Raw genomic sequence first — 17957 nt, forward strand, 5'->3', positions numbered from 1 at the left:
CTGAAGCCTTACTTAACCAGTTTTGCAACGCATCTAACGACGGATTCTTCAAGCCTTGTCTATGAACATCTAAAAATTTTGCTGCTTCGCTCCCTGTGATTTCCCTTGATTTCATTAACTCTTTAACAGCTTTAATGACGCCCATTCGTCTTCGGTAGAACCTTTTCTCTGTTTCACTAGCATCCTTTAGTCCATGAGCACCGTTTTCGTATTGGGACTGAACAGATGGGCGTCCATTAAGACCAATGGTGTATTCTTGCCATAATTCCTGAACCGTACACACAGAACGACTCATGGTAAAGGGTTCAAGTTGAATGAAAGAAGAGGGGTCAAAACTGTTGGAAGAAGAAGGCAACGTTGTTGATGAGAGTGGTACTGAGTACATTGGTGCAGACAAAGACGATGATGAAGAGGATGATTGTTGAACGTCCATATTTGATAAATCTCTGGTCATATCGCTAAGCAAAGACTGTAAAGGGCCAGGAATGATCACGGGTCGACTAAGAGCAGTTTGAATGAGCGTAATACCGTCGGACACAGCTTTTATCTGTTCTTGATTTTGAATTTGACTTTGATTTAGCTGAAGAACATTCGAAAGTATGTCTTGGAACGATTGTTGGTGAGCTCGAGTTTGAGTTTGCAATAGTTCATGCAAGATTGGAAGAGCTTGAGCTATTCGGTCATCATATCTTTGCTCATTACTGATTGTACGAGTAAGTGCTTCTCCTTCAAAACGTTTGTACTCTTCATCGGCAAAGAGTGGATGGTGAAGATATATAACGAAGGAAAGAGTTTTCGCCAGTGAGGAATATCTTGTAGAAACACTTCTCTTAAAGACGCTATTGTCTGCAAAAACATTCGGCCTGTTAACTCCTGCTGCTGATGAATAGGAGAGTTCAGCAAAGCCGTCCTAAATAAATTAATTACATTCTTTATAAACAAGATAACTTACCATTTATCTACATCAGGAAAAATTTTCCTTAAGAGAGTAGGAGAAGGAGTAACAGCGCGTGGTAAAAAAAATCCTTTCCCTTCTACAGGGAAACCAGCAAGTGCTCGTAAAGTTTTACGAGGGATGTGTGTAAGATAGTGAATTTCAAGAACTGAATGCGCCCAATGACCGGCTCGAGCAATTTCATCCGGAGAAGCACCCCCTTGTTCGGCAAGACGTGCGCCTAGTCGTCTATTAACGTGCGTTTTTTGATACGTATGTACATTTGCAGCTTTAAGCGCTTCATTGATTGCTCTTCTTTGCGTGTCATATGACACCTCTTTTAATCTGTTCTTGCCGTCGCTTAAAAGCGGAAGATCGTACCAGTTTGCACGAGTAGCAAGATTTGGAAATCCACTGGGAGAAGGGCCGCAATAAAAGCTATTTATTAGTTAAAAGTCTTTTATGTATTTAAATTGACACATACCGAGCAAACAAATACAAACTTAGCAAAAAGACAGGACATACACTCAGATCTTTGTTCCGAATAAACGCAGCATACTCTGCCTTGCCAGATGCGTTTGTTTTACTTGAATGTAAGACAAGAACAACTAGCAAACACGCTGTTGGTCCTTCGTTGAGCGCTATCTCTGAGGAAAGGTCTGATAGAAGCATTCGACGTTGGTTATCGCTTCGAAGCATTCCATATACACCAAGGGCTTGCGCAAGGGCATCTCGGAGCCCTTCCTCGTTATTTCGCTCCATGTAGTGTGCAAACGATCTCGCTAGTTGCTTAGTATCTTTGTATCCATCATAAAACAGCTCTATTTGTCAGGTGTTGCTAACGTTTGTTCACTTACGTTTGCCCTTGTCCTCGAAAAGTAACTTTTTCCTTCTTTCTGTAAACTTTCGTAGAACAGAGATGATTGTAGCTGTGTGGACGCTTCGAGGCGATGTAAAATTGTTGATTCCTCTTTTGACCTGCTGTTCCCAGAGATTTACAAGTGCTGCCACCCAGCCATGCACCGTTGACCAACTTAGCTGACATTCCAAAATTATAGTGAGAGCTTGTATAATGAGCAGCAATACTAAAAATTAAATCAAAAGCTTACTAGATTTTGCACGACCACGATTACTTGAAGAAGGGCCTGGTCTTGACAGCAAAAGGTGGTCTATTTCGGCCTGCGTTTGTACAAGACGCTGTTGTTCCGTTTCGTCAGAATATTGAGAAGGATCTTCCGCCAAAGTACTATCAATACTGCTCATATCTACATCTTCAAACGTATCATCTTCTTCCTCAGCTATCGCTAAGCTTTTGGAGTTTTTTTTGCCTCGGAGCCGTCAAAATAACTTCATATAAAAACAATAAAGCCAATTGTGGGGTAACAGTAGCTCTATACGTTAGCACACAGTTATTGATGAGTCAAACACACCCTTCCTTTGCACATCACGCACGAGCGTCACAAAGTATGCTATCTTTAGCAATAATGAGCAAAAGCGAGCAAAAATGAGCAAAAATGAGCAGAAGTTGGCAGAAGTGGGTCCTTTACTCACTCTGTTAGCCAAGGCTTGCTTTTTACCCATGTAAACCACTTTTTTTGTCGGCTTTTGTACTGTTTAATGCTGTTTGCGGACAAGTTGTATTGTTCCAGATCAACCGTTCCATCAACAGCGTTCCTGGCTTGAGGCGTAATATAAGGAGTGCTTGTAGTCAAGTTTGGGTTTTGTTTGGCATGACGAGGCATATTGGTGTATATAAAAGAGTTAATAAACTACTAAAAGCAACGATGAGTATGAAGATGATGAAGAGAGTTAAAACGACTCAAGCTGCAATTCTTTTGGCAATGAGACAACTACTAATGCATTAGAAAGCTCATGTCGTATAACTAAGGTATAATTGGCTGTGTTTAAGAGTATAACTGCAGTTATACGACATAGCCTTTCTAATGGCATTAGGAATTGCAGGCGGATGCATTAGGATTCAATCTCTGAGGCGCGGGATGATTGCCCAAAGTGGCAGTTTTGGCCGGACGGACCCAGTCCGCGCGGTGGCAAATTTTGGCTGATGCGTCCGTCCGCGTCCGGACGGGCCCGCCATATAATGGCCCTTTCCGCGTTCCATAGTGTATGCATCTACTTATCTTATCGCGGCATTAAAGCGGGGAAATCCGGGCAAACGGCTCACCTGGCACAGATCATAATTCACCAAATGTATCAACATATCAAACATTCCACTTCTTCTGATACTATCTCCAGAAACTAATCATGCTACTCGTTGACAATTGGGAATACACTCAAACGACCTCATCAACCTTTCCCGACCTAAAAGAAGAATGGAAGAAATGCTCCAAATTCCCAACTTGTATCCATGTGGAATTGAGGGAAGAAGGAAAGATACTTGATCCTTTCAAAGATCTCAACGAGTGGGATGTACAATGTTTGTCTTCTTCTCCATCTGTTATCATTTCCTCATTTCTTGTTTTTATCCTTGACAAGTCCAGTCATTGCCTCAATGATGAATAGACTTTCAATGATGAAAAGAAGTGAGCTCATATACGTGGTGTTGAAGAAAGTTGGGTATTCGTAGTGAGTCAAACTGATGAGTAACTTAGGGATAGGAGAAGCAGATTGGAAGTTTCGTACTACTTTCTCGGTCTCATCTACACAATTGGAAGAAGATCATGCGGATTTGGTATTTGAAGGTTTGGATACTTATTGTGATATATATTTGGTAAGTTCATATCTTTTTCCTCTTTACTCTTCATGCTCACCGTTCTTCTCGCTCTTCACGATCAATCCCAATATGACTTACATGATGAAATACTGTTCTGGATCCTTCGTGTTGGCTACCCTATGAAGTTGGTCTGAGGGCGCATTCGACTGGATGAGACGGTAACGATGCTAAAAAGTAGAACGACCAGAAAATTGGGTTTACAGATAATATGTTCATCCCTCATCGTTTTTCATGTCCCAACCTCCATGAAGGGGAGAACGAATTGTTACTCCATTTCCGATCACCATGGTTGGAAGCGAAAGATCGTGAGAAGGCTAATGGGGGATCATCAAAATGTTGTGAGTAACCTCGGCTCATCCCTTCAAAGAAGCCGTTTCTGCTTCTTGTACATTTCATCCTCTGACAGTGGAGTTATCTTGGCCATGTCACTCGGGGGTTCATTCAGAGGATGTGATACAGCGGCCATCCATTGAGTAGGAATGAAGGGTTATACCTACATGTTGGACATGAACGTCCTCGTGTCATTTGAATAGTGATCCCGCATAAAACTCTGCTGACAAAAAGGGAATGGCGATTCTTGTCGATTACACTCACGTAAAGCCCAGTATCACTGGGGATGGGATTGGGTCAGCTTCAGTCTCTCCAACTAGTTTGAGCTAACAATTAGGGTCCCAAACTTTTAACAACTGGACCATGGAGATCTATCAAGCTGGAAACTCATTCATATCGACTGGAAGAAGTGAAAGTAGTTGCAGATCTCATAGGACCACAATACAACGTTGCCACTCTCTCCGCAAAAGCTACAGTATCCCCTTCACTCCCTTCCACCTCGAGTCATCGTATAGGATACACTCTTCGTACTCTCGATAAGAAGGTCATCAAGGACGATACTCTGCTGGTCGATGAGGAGTTGAAATGGAAATTCAGCAATGACGAGGTGGAAGCGTGGTGGCCTATCAATTACGGTTCTCAGACATTGTATGAACTTGAGACAAAGCTGTTAAGCAAGGTGAGCTTGCAAATATGAGTTTGAGTTTTACTCAGCTGATGATAGGATAATGAGGTTCTGGCTCAGAAAATTACTAGAGTGGGATTCAGATATGTGAAATTGGTTCAAGAACCTTTGGAAAATGAAGAGGGGAGTTCATTCTTGTTTGAGGTGAACGGTGTGAGGATATTCTGTGGAGGGAGTAATTGGATACCTGCCGATAGCTTCCTAACGGAGATGACGAAGGAGAGGTATTATGCTTGGACCAAGATGATGGTATGTCCTCCTTGCCCCCCTTGACCATTCTCAGTCTTGATTGACGGACGGCTGGATATGTCGGGCAGTACTGTTTGAAGGCTGAATGTCTCCGGTCTCTATCCAGCTTTGACTAAGATGGATTCATGTCGTTGTGGCAGGCGAAGCAAACTCATACTAAATACTAGGTCGATGGAAACCAGAACATGCTTCGAGTATGGGGAGGTGGAGTTTATGAGGATCAAGCACTGTACGAGTGAGTTCACTAAATATTTGCCAGTCGAGAGACACTGACGATAGTGCGTGTGACGAATTGGGTGTTTTGGTATGGCAGGACTTCATGTTCGCTTGTGGACTTGTGAGTTAGTTTCAATCAGATCTTCCAACTGAGCAGCAGTATCCTTCTACACCCTCTTTCAATGCCAATGTCAAACGTGAAGCCGAGGCCGTTGTCAAACGTCTTCGCGATCATCCGAGCGTGGTGATGTTCGCTGGAAACAACGAGGATTATCTACTTGCAGAAGCTGAGGGTGTAATCGATTATAAAGATGAGTCTGGAGATTATATGAATTCCAAGTTCCCTGCGTGAGTCATCCCAGGCTCATAGACATGGACTAATCTTCAGTCGGCACATCTATGAAATCTTATTACCTGAGGTAGTCAAAGCACATTCGAGTATTTTTTATTGGCGTTCTTCCCCTTACGGAGGCAAAAACACTAGAGATCAAACTGTTGGGGACATACATCAATGGGACGTCTGGCATGGGACTCAAGAACCTTGGAGCAACTGGGATAAATTAGCAGGTCGTTTTATTTCGTTAGTCCCAATTGAACCCACATGGCTCAGTACTCGTACTGACGGATCTTAGCGAATTCGGGATGGAGGGCTATCCCGATTTACGGACCATCAAACAATGGTCAGATGACAAATCTCAATTGTTCCCACAATCAAGAATATCAGTCCAACATAACAAGGCGGTGGGTGTAATCTTCTATTGCAAGTGCGAGTGGGAGCTGACGGTGAGACTGGATTTGAGAGGAGACTCGAACTTTATCTCATGGAGAATTTCCGACATGCTTTCGACATGCCCAGTTATGTGTATTATACACAATTGATGCAGGCTGAATGTCTCGGTGCTGCTTATCGGACTTGGCGTCGAAGGTGGAGAGGAAAAGGTAGAGAGTACACCGCGGGTGCGTTGGTCTGGCAGGTGAGTTCGTTTCCCTTCCTCTTGGTACCTATCTCGATCTAGTCGTGACGATCCTGGGTCATAGTAGATCTTCATACCAAATGCTGATAATTAGCTGAATGACTGTTGGCCATGTGTCTCATGGGCTATCGTCGACTACTACCTTCGACCCAAGTGAGTCCTCCATTCTCCCTAATCCGCTTGCTAATTGCCAGACCAGCATACTTCGCCATCAAGCGCGAACTTCAGGCGTACACAATAGGAGTGAGCGTCTTTCTTTTCCATGTGTGCATTTTGATCATTGATGATTGTCAGATGTCAAGATCAGATATCGAAGTTCCTCGGGATCCAACGACCGATGCTTTCTTGACTATCCGATCTCAGGTCGAATTGTGGGGTTGTAATTCTACTCTTTCCCCCAAACCCGTTCACGTGGAACTATCAGCTTTCGATTTGAATTCCGGACCCGTGGCCAAAATATCTTGGGATATCACTCTCCTTCCTAATAGTTCGACCGAGATATGGACTGGTGAAATCCCAGGTCAACCAGTAAGAACCTCAAGAGCGCAAATTCCTCTTCCTATCGTTCTCCACGCGACCATCCAAGATGAGACTGGTATCATAGCGAGATACTCGTATTGGCCCGAACCTTATAAATATCTTTCTTTCCCTGATCCAATATTGGAAGTTCGAGTGGAAGGTGAGAAGGTAAATGTGAAATGTGAGAAACCGGTCAAAGGGTTGATCTTCGATGTGAATGGGGAAGAAGTGAGATGGAGTGATCAAGCTTTAGATGTTTTCCCAGGTGATGAAAGGGTGATTTGCGCTACTGGTTTGAATGGAAGGGAAGTAAAAGTTAGATATTTGGGTGATGGATCTGCTTGATGCATCTCTTGCCTCCTGGGGATGTCACCCCAGTAAGCATGCAGCATTGTAGCATCATAACACGTCATATAATGACTTTGTTGTGTGAATAGAATGGGGCTCCACAATACTTCGACTCGGAAAGAATCGTATTGCTTTGTGATGTCGCACTACTTGAATGCCCTTCTCTTACATACTCTTCTGGTTATAAACCCCTTAAGTTTACTCGAATAACTCAACAGCGCTCTCTTTCTGTATTTATCTTCACACTTGTGTCGCCAATATTGACATGAAAATACAATCATGACTTATACCATACCCTCACCATCGTCTCCCAATTCTTCTTACCTCAGTCGTGAGTCCCATCTCAATCAAATCTCCTTAACCTTATCAAAACCAATACTGATCAATAGCTTCTCCACTTCGTTCATCTCCTTTATCCAACCCACCTCTCTATCCACCTCGTACACCTTCCCCAACATCTTCGTCGGGAAATCATATAAATAATCGTACTGCTCCACATCCTATCCCTCGCTCAAACTATGTCATCCCACATCCTCTATATCCCTCTTCACCACTTTCACCACTTTCTTCCTCTTCTCCATATAGTTCCGTCACAAGCAACTCACCTGATTCCTCCAACTTCCGACTTAGTCCATCAAATATGAGACCCATTTCATTTTCATCAAGGACGATTCCCACTCCTTCTTCATCAAGAAACATAAATTCCAATTTATCGAAAGATTCAAATCAAACACCTTCTCCTCCACTTTCACTATCTCGTTCTCACCCTTTAGCAGGTTCTTTTCCTCTTTCTTTACTACACTCCCGTATGTCTTTAGCTCAACCTCATTCTCCAGATGGAGGTTTCACACTACATATCGGTTCTTTGGGTAAAGGTAGAAGTTGTCCTCCTGATCTTAGAGGACCTGAACATATAAAAATACCTTTTAGTGCGACTTATTATGATTTGGAAGAAAAAGGTAGAGGAACACCTTGGGTAGCAAATGTTGATTTGGAACAATATTACTTTACGACGTATACCATACCTTCGAATTCTTCTTCCTATAATTCACAAGTGAATGCTTTGACTTCTCCAATCCCCAAACCCACCTCAACTCTCTATCCGTCAACTATCATGACACCTCCCCTCGATTCACACACTTCTCACCAACCACACCGAACAGTTATGACGCCTGTTCATCATTTTACTCCTCCGACACGATACCCAACACATCAGACAGGCATTATGACACCTCCGATGGACTCGACTCATCTTGATATAGGAAGACATTTGTCAGGTGTAGTGAAAGAGAAGAAAGGGAAAATACCCGATTACCCAGGATACACAGTCGCCCCAGTTGGTCAATTACAAATCCTAGTGAAATCAAGTAAAGCAGCTATCAAAGTTTTTTTGATACCTTATGATCTTCGTGGGTTACCCATTGGTGGTAGATTATTAGCAAGAGAACGTACTTACGTTTCTTCCCCTTCTCCAGCTGTTTCGTCTTCTCCCTCATCATCTTTCCCTTCGAGATCTTCCACCTCACCTGGGATTTCAGGAGAGAGTTTGAGATATGCTTGTCAATTGCAATTCGTCTGTCTTCCCTCTCGTTCACCTTCAAAACATACTTCTTCACGTAAATCAAATCACTCATCACACTCGGAGGGAAGCGAACAAGCGGACGTCACAGCGGATAGTTGGATTACGGAGAATGGCATAAGACCCGAAATATCTAAGGCCATACCTATTCGACAAAGCAAACATTGCAAAGGGTGTATGAAGGGAAAGAAGGAAGAGAAAAAAGAAGAAAAGTCATATTACGTTTCGAAAAATATCAAATTAGTCTTCACTTCTTCCCCTCCGGAGAAAGATGAAATTGTCAGAGTGGAAAGGATGGATGAAGTTGTTCTTCCTTCCCCTTCTGTCTTCTCCGATAATACTGTTGGTGTAGCAGTATGGGGTTCATCACCCGATTCTACTCCACAAGCCAAAAGAAGGGCGGAAGAATGGAAAGTTGTCCAACGTCGTTGGAAGGAAGACGAAGAGGAGGAGGAAGTATTAGATTTTGGAAGGAAAAGTACGGTCAGACAGTCACCTAGGAAAACAGATAGGACACAAGGTTTTCATCCTACTTCTAGACCTGTTTCTCCATCACCAACCATATCTCGACCTGCATCACCTTTGCTTGTGAGGCCGAGAGGACGTAGGGGTAGTACGGAAGATAGAGAGTTGAGTGAAAGGTTGAGAGCTATCACCATGCCATCGGAATAGTCATCAAGGATGTTGTGTTGTACTGCATGTTTATTATATAGCATAATGAGGTTGCATCACCTACATTACCTGATACATCACATGCACATCGTTACAAGATAAGTCACCAATGCCCTTGTCTCCCTTCCATCCCACCTACTCAAAACACCTCAATAATTAGAGATACGAAGGATCACCCAATCATCAATTTCCAACACATTTATCGGGGTTGGCAACTGTTAAAGGAACTCTTTTCACAGCTTCGTATGTCGTACGTGTCGTTCTTGGACCTGATACGCCAGTTCCAGTGGGTTTGGAAGGAGAAGATGGTGTGGAATAAGTTGATACTGGTGAAAAGAGAGCTACGGGAGTCGGAGTTGATCCGGCTCTTTTATTGATAGAATTCACCACCTCCCTAACTGGTCTTCTCGTACCGGGTAAAACGACAGGATTTGTTCCTGATACCGAGTATCGTTTGTTGGGTGAGCTTGTCGATCCGGGTGATTCTGGGGCACCTGGGGGTGTTTTCGATCTCATCATACTTTTCATAGGTGATCTGTTTTCTATTCGTTTGAAATCTTCTTGTTCGACATCGAACTGAATAGGGGATGAAGAGAGTTCTACAGGTGAACGAACGTCATGAGATGAAAAAGGTGGTGTGAAGGTAATTTGTCTAGATGTTTCTTCCGTCATTGCTGGTGAAGTCATTTCTATCACAGCTTCTGTCCCTTCACTTGAACTAGCTTCACGTCTGACCACTACCATATCTCTCATCGATCTTGCTGAATGGACACTACTGAGACTAGGACCTTTTCCGTGGTTCATATCCGTCTCATCATGTGGAAGAGCTAAAGAGAAACTTGAAGGTGGATATATTCGATTATGATTTTGTTCAATTTGAGCCGAATCAGGAATAGGAATGTCATGTGATAGTACTGGCCACAGACTTGGTTCCGGTGCTGGATCACGTATTTCGAGAGTGTTTCTTTTGATAGGTTTGGAAGGTAATAAAGATGTTATACCTCCTGCTGCCATACGTCTGAAGAAAGATTCCGTTCTTTTCACTGGTTGATAAGGTATTTCAGGTGGTGAAGGTGATACTATACGTGCGTTTCCTCTAGAGATAACAGCAGCATGATGTATTGTACCTTCTTCTGCGTCTGACATGAGAGCCGAATATCTTGATCGATTGGAAGGAAGTGATCCATCAGAATATGATCCAATTGGAGCTGTGAGAAGATTTAAATCCAAAGGTTCAGAATCAACTTCTGGTAAACGCCATTCAGGAGACATGGGACGAGACCCAGGTTCGTTTTCCGAGATACTATTGTCGTTGAAAGGGTTTTGAAAATATAACACTGATCCTCTAGGTGTAGGAACAGGACCACCTGGAATAAGTTTAGGAGGTGAGATATCTTCGAATGGATCTCCGTCATCTTCTTCATCCGTTTCGATCGATAAGAGACTAGAAGCTGATTTCCATTTGGATGGACTTGTCGGTACTTGCCAAGAAGCAGGTCGATCTTCATCATGAAGCATGTCGATTCGAGGTTCTTTAATAGCAGGCATTGAAGCGCGTTGTTTTGATGGACCGCTTAAACGGGAGGGAAAAAGTTGAGAAGATGTACGAGGTTCTCGAGGTCCGATAAGACGTATACCCTCACCAACTTTTTTGGTAGGCATACGACCCAACATACTTGTTTCCGGGACATTGTCGGGTACTTCAGCATAGGCATCTCGTTGACTATGTGGATAACCGAATATACTTGATAATTGTCTCATTCTAGCATTGACGACACCCATACCCAGTCCGGCGAGATCAGATCTGTCGGGTGATGAAGGAGAAAGTTTCTCATCGTCTAACAATCCCGGTCCTCCTTTCTCGCGAGTACCATAAGGTCGGACGGACCCGCTCGATGGTTGACTACTGAGGAAAGTTCGGACAAAGTCATTTTGTCTCGCTATGCGTTTACGATGACGACGACGGAAAATGAAGAAGAGGGCTATAGCGGCTAGGAGGGCCGCGATGATACCGATAGCTATAGCGATCTTGTCTGATGTGTTGAGGGAGGAATGACCCGAGTGATTTCCATCTGAGGGTGTGGTGCTAGAGGTTGCCGTCCCTTGAGTATCTATCACTGTAATTCAGCTGCATCTCCAAAGACAACAAAATCAGCTGACCGGAACCACCTTTCGTTATCTGATCACTCGTCTTGGTATCCACTGGGGTTTTGTTAGAACCGGCAGAGTTGGGCGATGTTGAGACATTGGCAGTAGGTGTGGGCTGTTTGGCTGAGGCGGAGTCACCATTGGAACCTGGAGTGTTGGAAGAGGTTGATAACGCAAAGTTGGATTGCCATACACCGGACGCGGTATTGAAGATGTATAAAGCGGTATCGGCAGGTCCCTCAGATCCATAGCCTGAAAATCAGTCTCCAAGTATCAGCCAACGAAGATGACCAACCTCCAAAGATGGCTACTTGATCGCCGCCAACAGCGACTGTCGAATGGTCATATCGCCCGGATGGCCCTGGCATCAGCAGCTGTCCATAAAGATTCAGCATGACCCACCTGCGCCAGAGCTTGATATTTGGGTCCACTGCAAGCTCGTGAGGTCCAGTGTCCAGGCATCGCTCAATACCTCATTCAGAGCTGCATCGGCTCCACCAAATATGTACAGTTTCTCCCCATTGTCCACTAATGCTCCACTGGCTCCTCGTCTTCCGGATGGCACGGTGCCACTCAATGATCGAGAGTCCCATACAGGACTCGGCGCGGTGGTGTCCAATACATATATGGTCGTCAGAGGAAGGAGGGTAGGGTTGCTGGTCTGAGTAGAGGTATATGTGCCGCCCAAGACAACGAGGGTTCCATTGGGCATGAGGGCGGATACATGATGGAATAGCCCTTGCGGTAGACCAGGAAATGAGTTGAAGGTAGAGGAAGATGGGTCAAAGACGAATGTGTCCGCGAAGGTCATTCCGGAACCGTCGTCCCTCATTCCACCAGTGATGTACACTTTACCCCCTTGTTGTGTAGCGGCACAAGAATGGTATATTCTTCTTTGAGGTTGTCCTCCCCATCCAGCGCTTTCATGGGTTGCCGAAAGTGAGGAGAAATCCGAAGGTATCGAAAGTTGCCATGCAGAGTCTGAGAGCGTTTGAACGGCTTCAGTTGGTCCTCCATCTCCGCCAAAGCTGAGCAAGGACCATTGTCCGCTAGTCTGTTGTAGTGGTGAGAGACAGTGCCAGGCATATGTAGGAGCTGTTGAGGAGGAGACGAGGTTGAAAGGTGCAGAGGAAGTTGAAAAAGTATCGGAAAGAGGAAGTACGATAACGTCCGCCGAATTGGGAGCTGAGGTGTAGGTATAATCCCCTGTAGGGTCCGTCTTACCCCCTTGTATGAGAAGTGTCGGAGGAGACGGAATGAATGTGGTTGCATGACCCCATCTGCCCTGTCAGTGCAATCTATAGGCCTACTTGGAATGGTTGACTTACCGGGGTATCATCGTATAGACCGCTCTGGTACCAGGGACTGAGGCAGCCCCGACAAGTAGGAAGATCATCGTCAGGAGGTCAGGGGATTAACGAGGGTGATGTTTGTGAAGACTGTGGACAAGTGCGGGAAGAGACTGGTAGATTGGACGAGGAAGGTGACAAAGGGCGGAAAGAATACCATCCGGAAGAGGAGTGATTCACAACAAGGTGTAGAAGTTGGATCAACTGATAGGGTGGCAAATCTCCTCTTTCCACCTTGGATCACAAAGGAGTTCAAAGGCGATCGAGGAAGAACGGCCAACCTTGACCTCACATCTGCCTCATGAACAGTGATATCGTGGGCAGAAGACGAAGATGGGACACAGCGAGGAGTATGAAAGGTCATTGTTGACAGATGCATAGGCGCATAGGTGAGGGTGCAAAGGGGAAGAGTTGACGGATCGAGTATTACGACGGATCTTCACGACCACCGGAAGAAGTCAGTCGCGCGGGTGCACAACGCTCTTGTCGGCGTTAAGGTAGACACATGTTAACACCGAAACTCCGATGGTGCCACGCTCAGGTTTGACTTGCCTCTTCCTGAACGGTCAACGAGCTCCTCTTCAACCTTCAAGCACTGAGAGAACGAGTGAGTGTTGCTATCACCTGTTAGGAGTATTGCGCTAACATCTGCTTCTTCCTCTCTCCTTCTGTCCCTCTCTTCACTTGTATCGTTACATCCGTGAATCCCACCAACAGTCAAAATGGGTATCGATCTCCGCCATCACCACGTCAGATCGGGACATCGTCAAGCTCCCAAATCGGAGGATGCTTACCTTCTTTTGTTGGTCAAGGTGAGGTGTCTTTGTCTCTGCGAGCGTATGCTACGTTGTGAGGTGTAGTCAGGAGGACAGGCGTGGACGGAAGTAGTTCACGGGTGATGAAGTAGAAGGTATCGTGCTGACTGAGTTAGCTCTACCGTTTCCTCGCTCGTAGGACCGACTCCCGTTTCAACCGTGTTGTCCTCAAGCGACTTTATATGAGCAAGGTGAGCTACTCACGTTATCAGGACTTTTGAGGAGTTGACGGAGTTAGATCAACCGTCCTCCTCTCTCCATTTCTCGCATCGTCAAAGAAACGAAAAACTCCAACTCCGACGGCTCTAAAATCGTGGTAATTGTTGGCACTGTCCTCGACGACGAACGTCTTCCCGAAGTGCCCAAACTCTCCGTCGCCGCACTACGTTTCTCTACCTCTGCTCGCGAACGTATTGTCGCTGCTGGTGGTGAATGTCTCACCTTCGACCAACTGGCCCTTCGTGCCCCCACTGGTAGCAACACTGTCTTGTTGAGGGGAAAGAGGAACGTTCGTGAAGCTGTCAAACACTTTGGTGGACCTCTCAAAGGTGGTAAGCCCTACGTCCAGAGTAAAGGACGTAAATTCGAGAAAGCTCGAGGAAGGAGATCCGTAAGTTCATCGTCGTTGAGCAGACATCAAACGCTGATTATACTTAGTCCAAGGGTTTCAAGATCAAGTCCACTCACAAGTAGACGATCTGACTTTCTACTTGATCATGATTGGGTCTATGTACCATGGAATGTTCATGCAGATTTTCACTTTCACACATCTCTTGCCCCGGGCTGCATGTTGAGAAGCATTCTTATCCATATTCTCTCGATCTTTAAGTGACATCGTGTCGCGATTGGGTTGAGGGAAAACTACACCTCGTCGTATTTACAATTAGTTTGAGGTATCATGAACTAATCAGTGATTGTTGTGCATACGAATTTACGTTCAATAATCATTCCTCTAGACTTTCCTGGCTCCATGTCCAACCACCTGAGCTCCACTAGCCTTTGACCACGTCTGATCCCCGTAACCAACAGCCCCGCTGTTATCCTTCTTTGACTTCGTGGACGCTTTGCGCGATACGAAACCCACGAATGCCAATGACCCTATCAGAGCGCCTACGTACCTCAGCCCCTTTCTTTCTTCTTCGTCCAACGGTCGCTCAGCCTTTTCGTATTTATCTCCTTTACCCTGACCCTCTGGAAGGCCGATCTCGGGAAGAGACAATCCGGTGGCCTTCCACGCCTGGGCAGGGGCGGAAATGACATTGTTGAATATGTCGGCAAGAGGGATGTCGAACTTCTGAGCAGACTTGATGGGGGGAATATCGGTGATCTCCTGCATTGCATGTACGGGTGCAGATGGATGAGTGGAGGTCGAAGCTGCTGTGGAGACTTTAGGCATGGCGTCGGCTTCAGAGAGCGCTGGCGGAGGTGGAGAAGTACGGAAGTTGTCCGGCATGAGCGGCTACCCATGAGCATTTCCTTAATCACAACTCTTCAAACATATCATGCAGGATTCGACCATCCTTGCTTGTCGACCTGATGCGCGTGAATGATCACTTTGTGAATCCGATCACATCTCGCTGCTGAGAATTAGGAGAAAAACTCACAATGATCTGTTCTGCTACCTCATCCTCCTTCGCCGTTGGTATATAAACATCAAGACCTTTCGATCCTCCCTTCGCAGCTGTAGCTGGGAGACCTGGAGCTGCCCCCACTCTCTCAGGTTTGATTTCCTCCACTTTGGTCGCTTCACTACGCTGACTCTCAATAGCAGGTCCCGTAGACGAAACGTGTTCGTCTGATTTCGGTTGAGTGGGACGCGGGAGGGGTGGGACAGGGGGTGCTTTACGAGAAGAGGTGGTTGAGAGTGTACGAGATTTGGTTGGGGTGGAAGGAACAGAGCGAGTTGTCAATCCTGAGAGGGTAGGGACGGGAGGAAGCATAGAAGATATTTCAGCTGATTGAAGTCGTGCAATGAGGGCGGTTCTGATTATTAGGAAAGGATCGTTTGTAACTGCCCATCTACCTCACACTAGGGTTTACTTTCATTGCGCTGAGAAGGGTCCTTCTAGGGAGAAGGGAAAACTGTTCTACGGAAAAGAATGAGAGGAGACAGAATTCTAAACTTACTTGTTACCAACTTGAGATAATCCACGACGTTTCAATTCTGCTTTCAAAGCTGTTACAGTTTCACCTTTCCAGTTACGTTGACTATTGAGCAAGACGGCAGAAGCCAGAGAAGCTTGTTGACCTGCTTTAGGGGTTGAGGTGGGTGTCGAAACAGCTCGAAGCAACCCAGCCGAAACTTTTCGACGAATCATCTTGATTTTGGTTATTCGATTCTTGTGAGATCTTTTGGTCGTATCTCACTTACAGTGTTCTCTTCGATACTCGTACTTATCTTGGGAGCCGTTGAGCGATGGAAAGTGATGTTGATTGGAATGAAAATGGCTCGAGGAATACGACCATGGGTAGGGAAAGAAACGTGGCATTTGATAGTAGTGACGTCGTTTCCGACGGAAGCTATCTAAAGTTCAACCCTCCACGTTTCAAGTCCACCCCATATCTAGACATCCGTAGAGTATATCAGAAACTACGGTACCACTTGGAGCTTAACGCCATTCAATCACCATGTCATCAAGTGTAATCAGAGGGCAATCTACTTCGCGCTCTTCGGAGAGAAGTTTAGGACGAGAAAGCAAACACTCTTTCTTCCAGCTCAGACTCTCCGAGTTGGTTCACCGAGTACACGGATTTTTAACTTCTTTACTCATTTTCATCCTCAGTCTCGGACCATTACCTCGACATGTGGGATTCGTGATGGATGGGAATCGAAGATATGCTCGTGGAAGAGGAAAGAGGGCCGTTCAGGGACATACAGATGGTTTCACTTCTCTTCGTAGGGTCAGTACTTCCTTTGTCTCTCATCCACAACTACTCCTCCATCATTTGTGTCCTGCCTTATCTCAAGATGGTGGCGTTCGATCTGCTCGTCACTTTGATATCCACTAAACTCTCATGTGTCTAGGGGTAGGCTTGAAAGAGGACAATGTGAGGGGAGAAAATGTCTGACGACTGTGGAACTGACGAGCAGGTGTTGGAGATATGTCTTCGTCTCAATATACCCGTAGTGACAATATTCGCATTTTCCATCGAAAATTTCAATAGACCAAAAGAAGAAGTTGATGCGTTGATGAATCTGGCGAAATCACGTTTGATGGAATTATGTACTCATGGGTGAGTTGTCTTCGCTTACCGTGTCCCATCCCACCAAGATGCAATACACGGTTGGCGTATAGTCCATTGGACTTGAAGTCAGATGTCAGGAACGAGGAGATTATCACTGGACCAAGATATGGTAGTGGAGTGTTTCAAAGAAATGCTTATGACTAGGGACCTACTACAAACATATGGCGTCAAGATACGTTTCATAGGGAATCTTGATATGTTACCTGCGGATGTACGGGAAGCGGCGAGGAAGATGGAAGCGTTGACAGCTGATAATGATCGGTCAGTATTTTTCTTCTACCACCCATTTTTTTTCTTGCCTGCCACATCGGTTTACCGACTCTTCTTTACCCAGCGACGAATCAACTAAGCTGACGTCAAGGGGGTTACTGAATGTCGCATCACCATACACTTCAAGAGACGAGGTCACAACCGCTGTAAGGGACACAGTAGTGGAGATGAGAGGGGGAATCTTACCGTAGTAAGTCCTTTTTACCCCACGTATGTGAATAAATGTTGATATGAGAAGTGTGGTATCGACCGAAACGGTGTTTGAAAATCTACAAACTTCACGAGCTATCTCTAGACTGGACAAAGGGGGAGATGGCAAGGTGGATATATTGGTCCGAACGTCTGGGGTAAAGAGACTGAGTGATTTTTTGATGTGGCAAGTAAGTTTTACGCTTCATCCTCATTCCATATCCATCAGTTCGCATTCATCATCGTGGAAGATCAAGGGAGAAGGAAGCCTTTTTGGGAAAGATGGATAGCGAAAGTGGGTTTGGCATAGTTGACTAGTAGTGTTGCGAGGATACACAAATCCATTTTGTCCGGACACACTGGCCAGAGTTTGGCTTGACAGACATGTTACCGATTCTCTTGGGCTGGCAACAGAAGGTGTGGATGTCGTATTGGGGTATATGAGTGATGATGATGCATGTTGATCTAGAGTTGTCTAGTTCTTTAACACTTCCTCGTCTTTGTCCTTCATTCTTCACCACCATCCAGCCCACCATTCTCATGTATCCAATTGCGAGCGATATCCATCCACCATCCACTGTCCTCTAATCCATCCTCCCACTCGTAAGTCATACTTCCTTCCTCCATCCCGTCATCTCCTGCTGTCCCTTCTAGACATCCGTCATACTGAGGATAATCTAACGTCAAGTCCACCCTTCATGAT

At 45.3% G+C, this 17957-nt stretch overlaps 6 protein-coding genes across 6 annotated transcripts; 4 read left to right on the forward strand and 2 right to left on the reverse strand.

Moving 5' to 3' along the window:
* Positions 1-3196: 3196 nt before the first annotated feature.
* TREMEDRAFT_42399 (uncharacterized protein) lies at positions 3197-7003 on the forward strand (the record flags this gene model as incomplete). Its single annotated transcript, XM_007000964.1, has 15 exons — positions 3197-3368; positions 3544-3662; positions 3844-4000; positions 4230-4291; positions 4333-4674; positions 4720-4929; positions 5097-5164; positions 5209-5266; positions 5303-5493; positions 5534-5725; positions 5778-5886; positions 5934-6119; positions 6214-6272; positions 6314-6362; positions 6414-7003. 15 exons carry the CDS (start codon positions 3197-3199, stop codon positions 6981-6983), a joined length of 2544 nt encoding a protein of 847 aa, XP_007001026.1. The 3' UTR covers positions 6984-7003.
* A 169-nt stretch (positions 7004-7172) lies between these two features.
* TREMEDRAFT_56224 (uncharacterized protein) lies at positions 7173-8016 on the forward strand (the record flags this gene model as incomplete). The annotated part of the gene is made up of 2 exons (XM_007001035.1): positions 7173-7317; positions 7376-8016. A coding segment is annotated over exon 2 (172 nt), but the record flags the coding sequence as incomplete, so codon positions are not given.
* A 3942-nt stretch (positions 8017-11958) lies between these two features.
* TREMEDRAFT_70988 (uncharacterized protein) lies at positions 11959-12787 on the reverse strand (the record flags this gene model as incomplete). Its single annotated transcript, XM_007002025.1, has 2 exons — positions 12714-12787; positions 11959-12665 (listed from the first exon to the last, which is right to left on the reverse strand). Coding segments are annotated over exons 1-2 (774 nt in total), but the record flags the coding sequence as incomplete, so codon positions are not given.
* Positions 12788-13323: 536 nt separating this feature from the next.
* TREMEDRAFT_37375 (uncharacterized protein) lies at positions 13324-14317 on the forward strand. The gene is made up of 5 exons (XM_007000834.1): positions 13324-13341; positions 13452-13546; positions 13666-13740; positions 13788-14159; positions 14207-14317. The coding sequence occupies exons 2-5, from the start codon at positions 13457-13459 to the stop codon at positions 14240-14242; spliced, it is 573 nt and encodes a 190-aa protein (XP_007000896.1). The 5' UTR covers positions 13324-13341; positions 13452-13456; the 3' UTR covers positions 14243-14317.
* A 184-nt stretch (positions 14318-14501) lies between these two features.
* On the reverse strand, positions 14502-15974 carry TREMEDRAFT_42405 (uncharacterized protein; the record flags this gene model as incomplete). Its single annotated transcript, XM_007000965.1, has 3 exons — positions 15677-15974; positions 15154-15532; positions 14502-15008 (listed from the first exon to the last, which is right to left on the reverse strand). The coding sequence occupies exons 1-3, from the start codon at positions 15865-15867 to the stop codon at positions 14502-14504; spliced, it is 1077 nt and encodes a 358-aa protein (XP_007001027.1). The 5' UTR covers positions 15868-15974.
* A 203-nt stretch (positions 15975-16177) lies between these two features.
* Positions 16178-17698, forward strand: TREMEDRAFT_24986 (uncharacterized protein; the record flags this gene model as incomplete). Its single annotated transcript, XM_007000503.1, has 5 exons — positions 16178-16450; positions 16641-16783; positions 16940-17056; positions 17304-17445; positions 17576-17698. 5 exons carry the CDS (start codon positions 16178-16180, stop codon positions 17696-17698), a joined length of 798 nt encoding a protein of 265 aa, XP_007000565.1.
* Between the last annotated feature and the right edge of the window lie 259 nt (positions 17699-17957).

The sequence above is a fragment of the Tremella mesenterica genome (assembly GCF_000271645.1).
Source record: "Tremella mesenterica DSM 1558 unplaced genomic scaffold TREMEscaffold_1, whole genome shotgun sequence".
NCBI classification, from domain to species: Eukaryota; Fungi; Basidiomycota; class Tremellomycetes; order Tremellales; family Tremellaceae; genus Tremella; species Tremella mesenterica.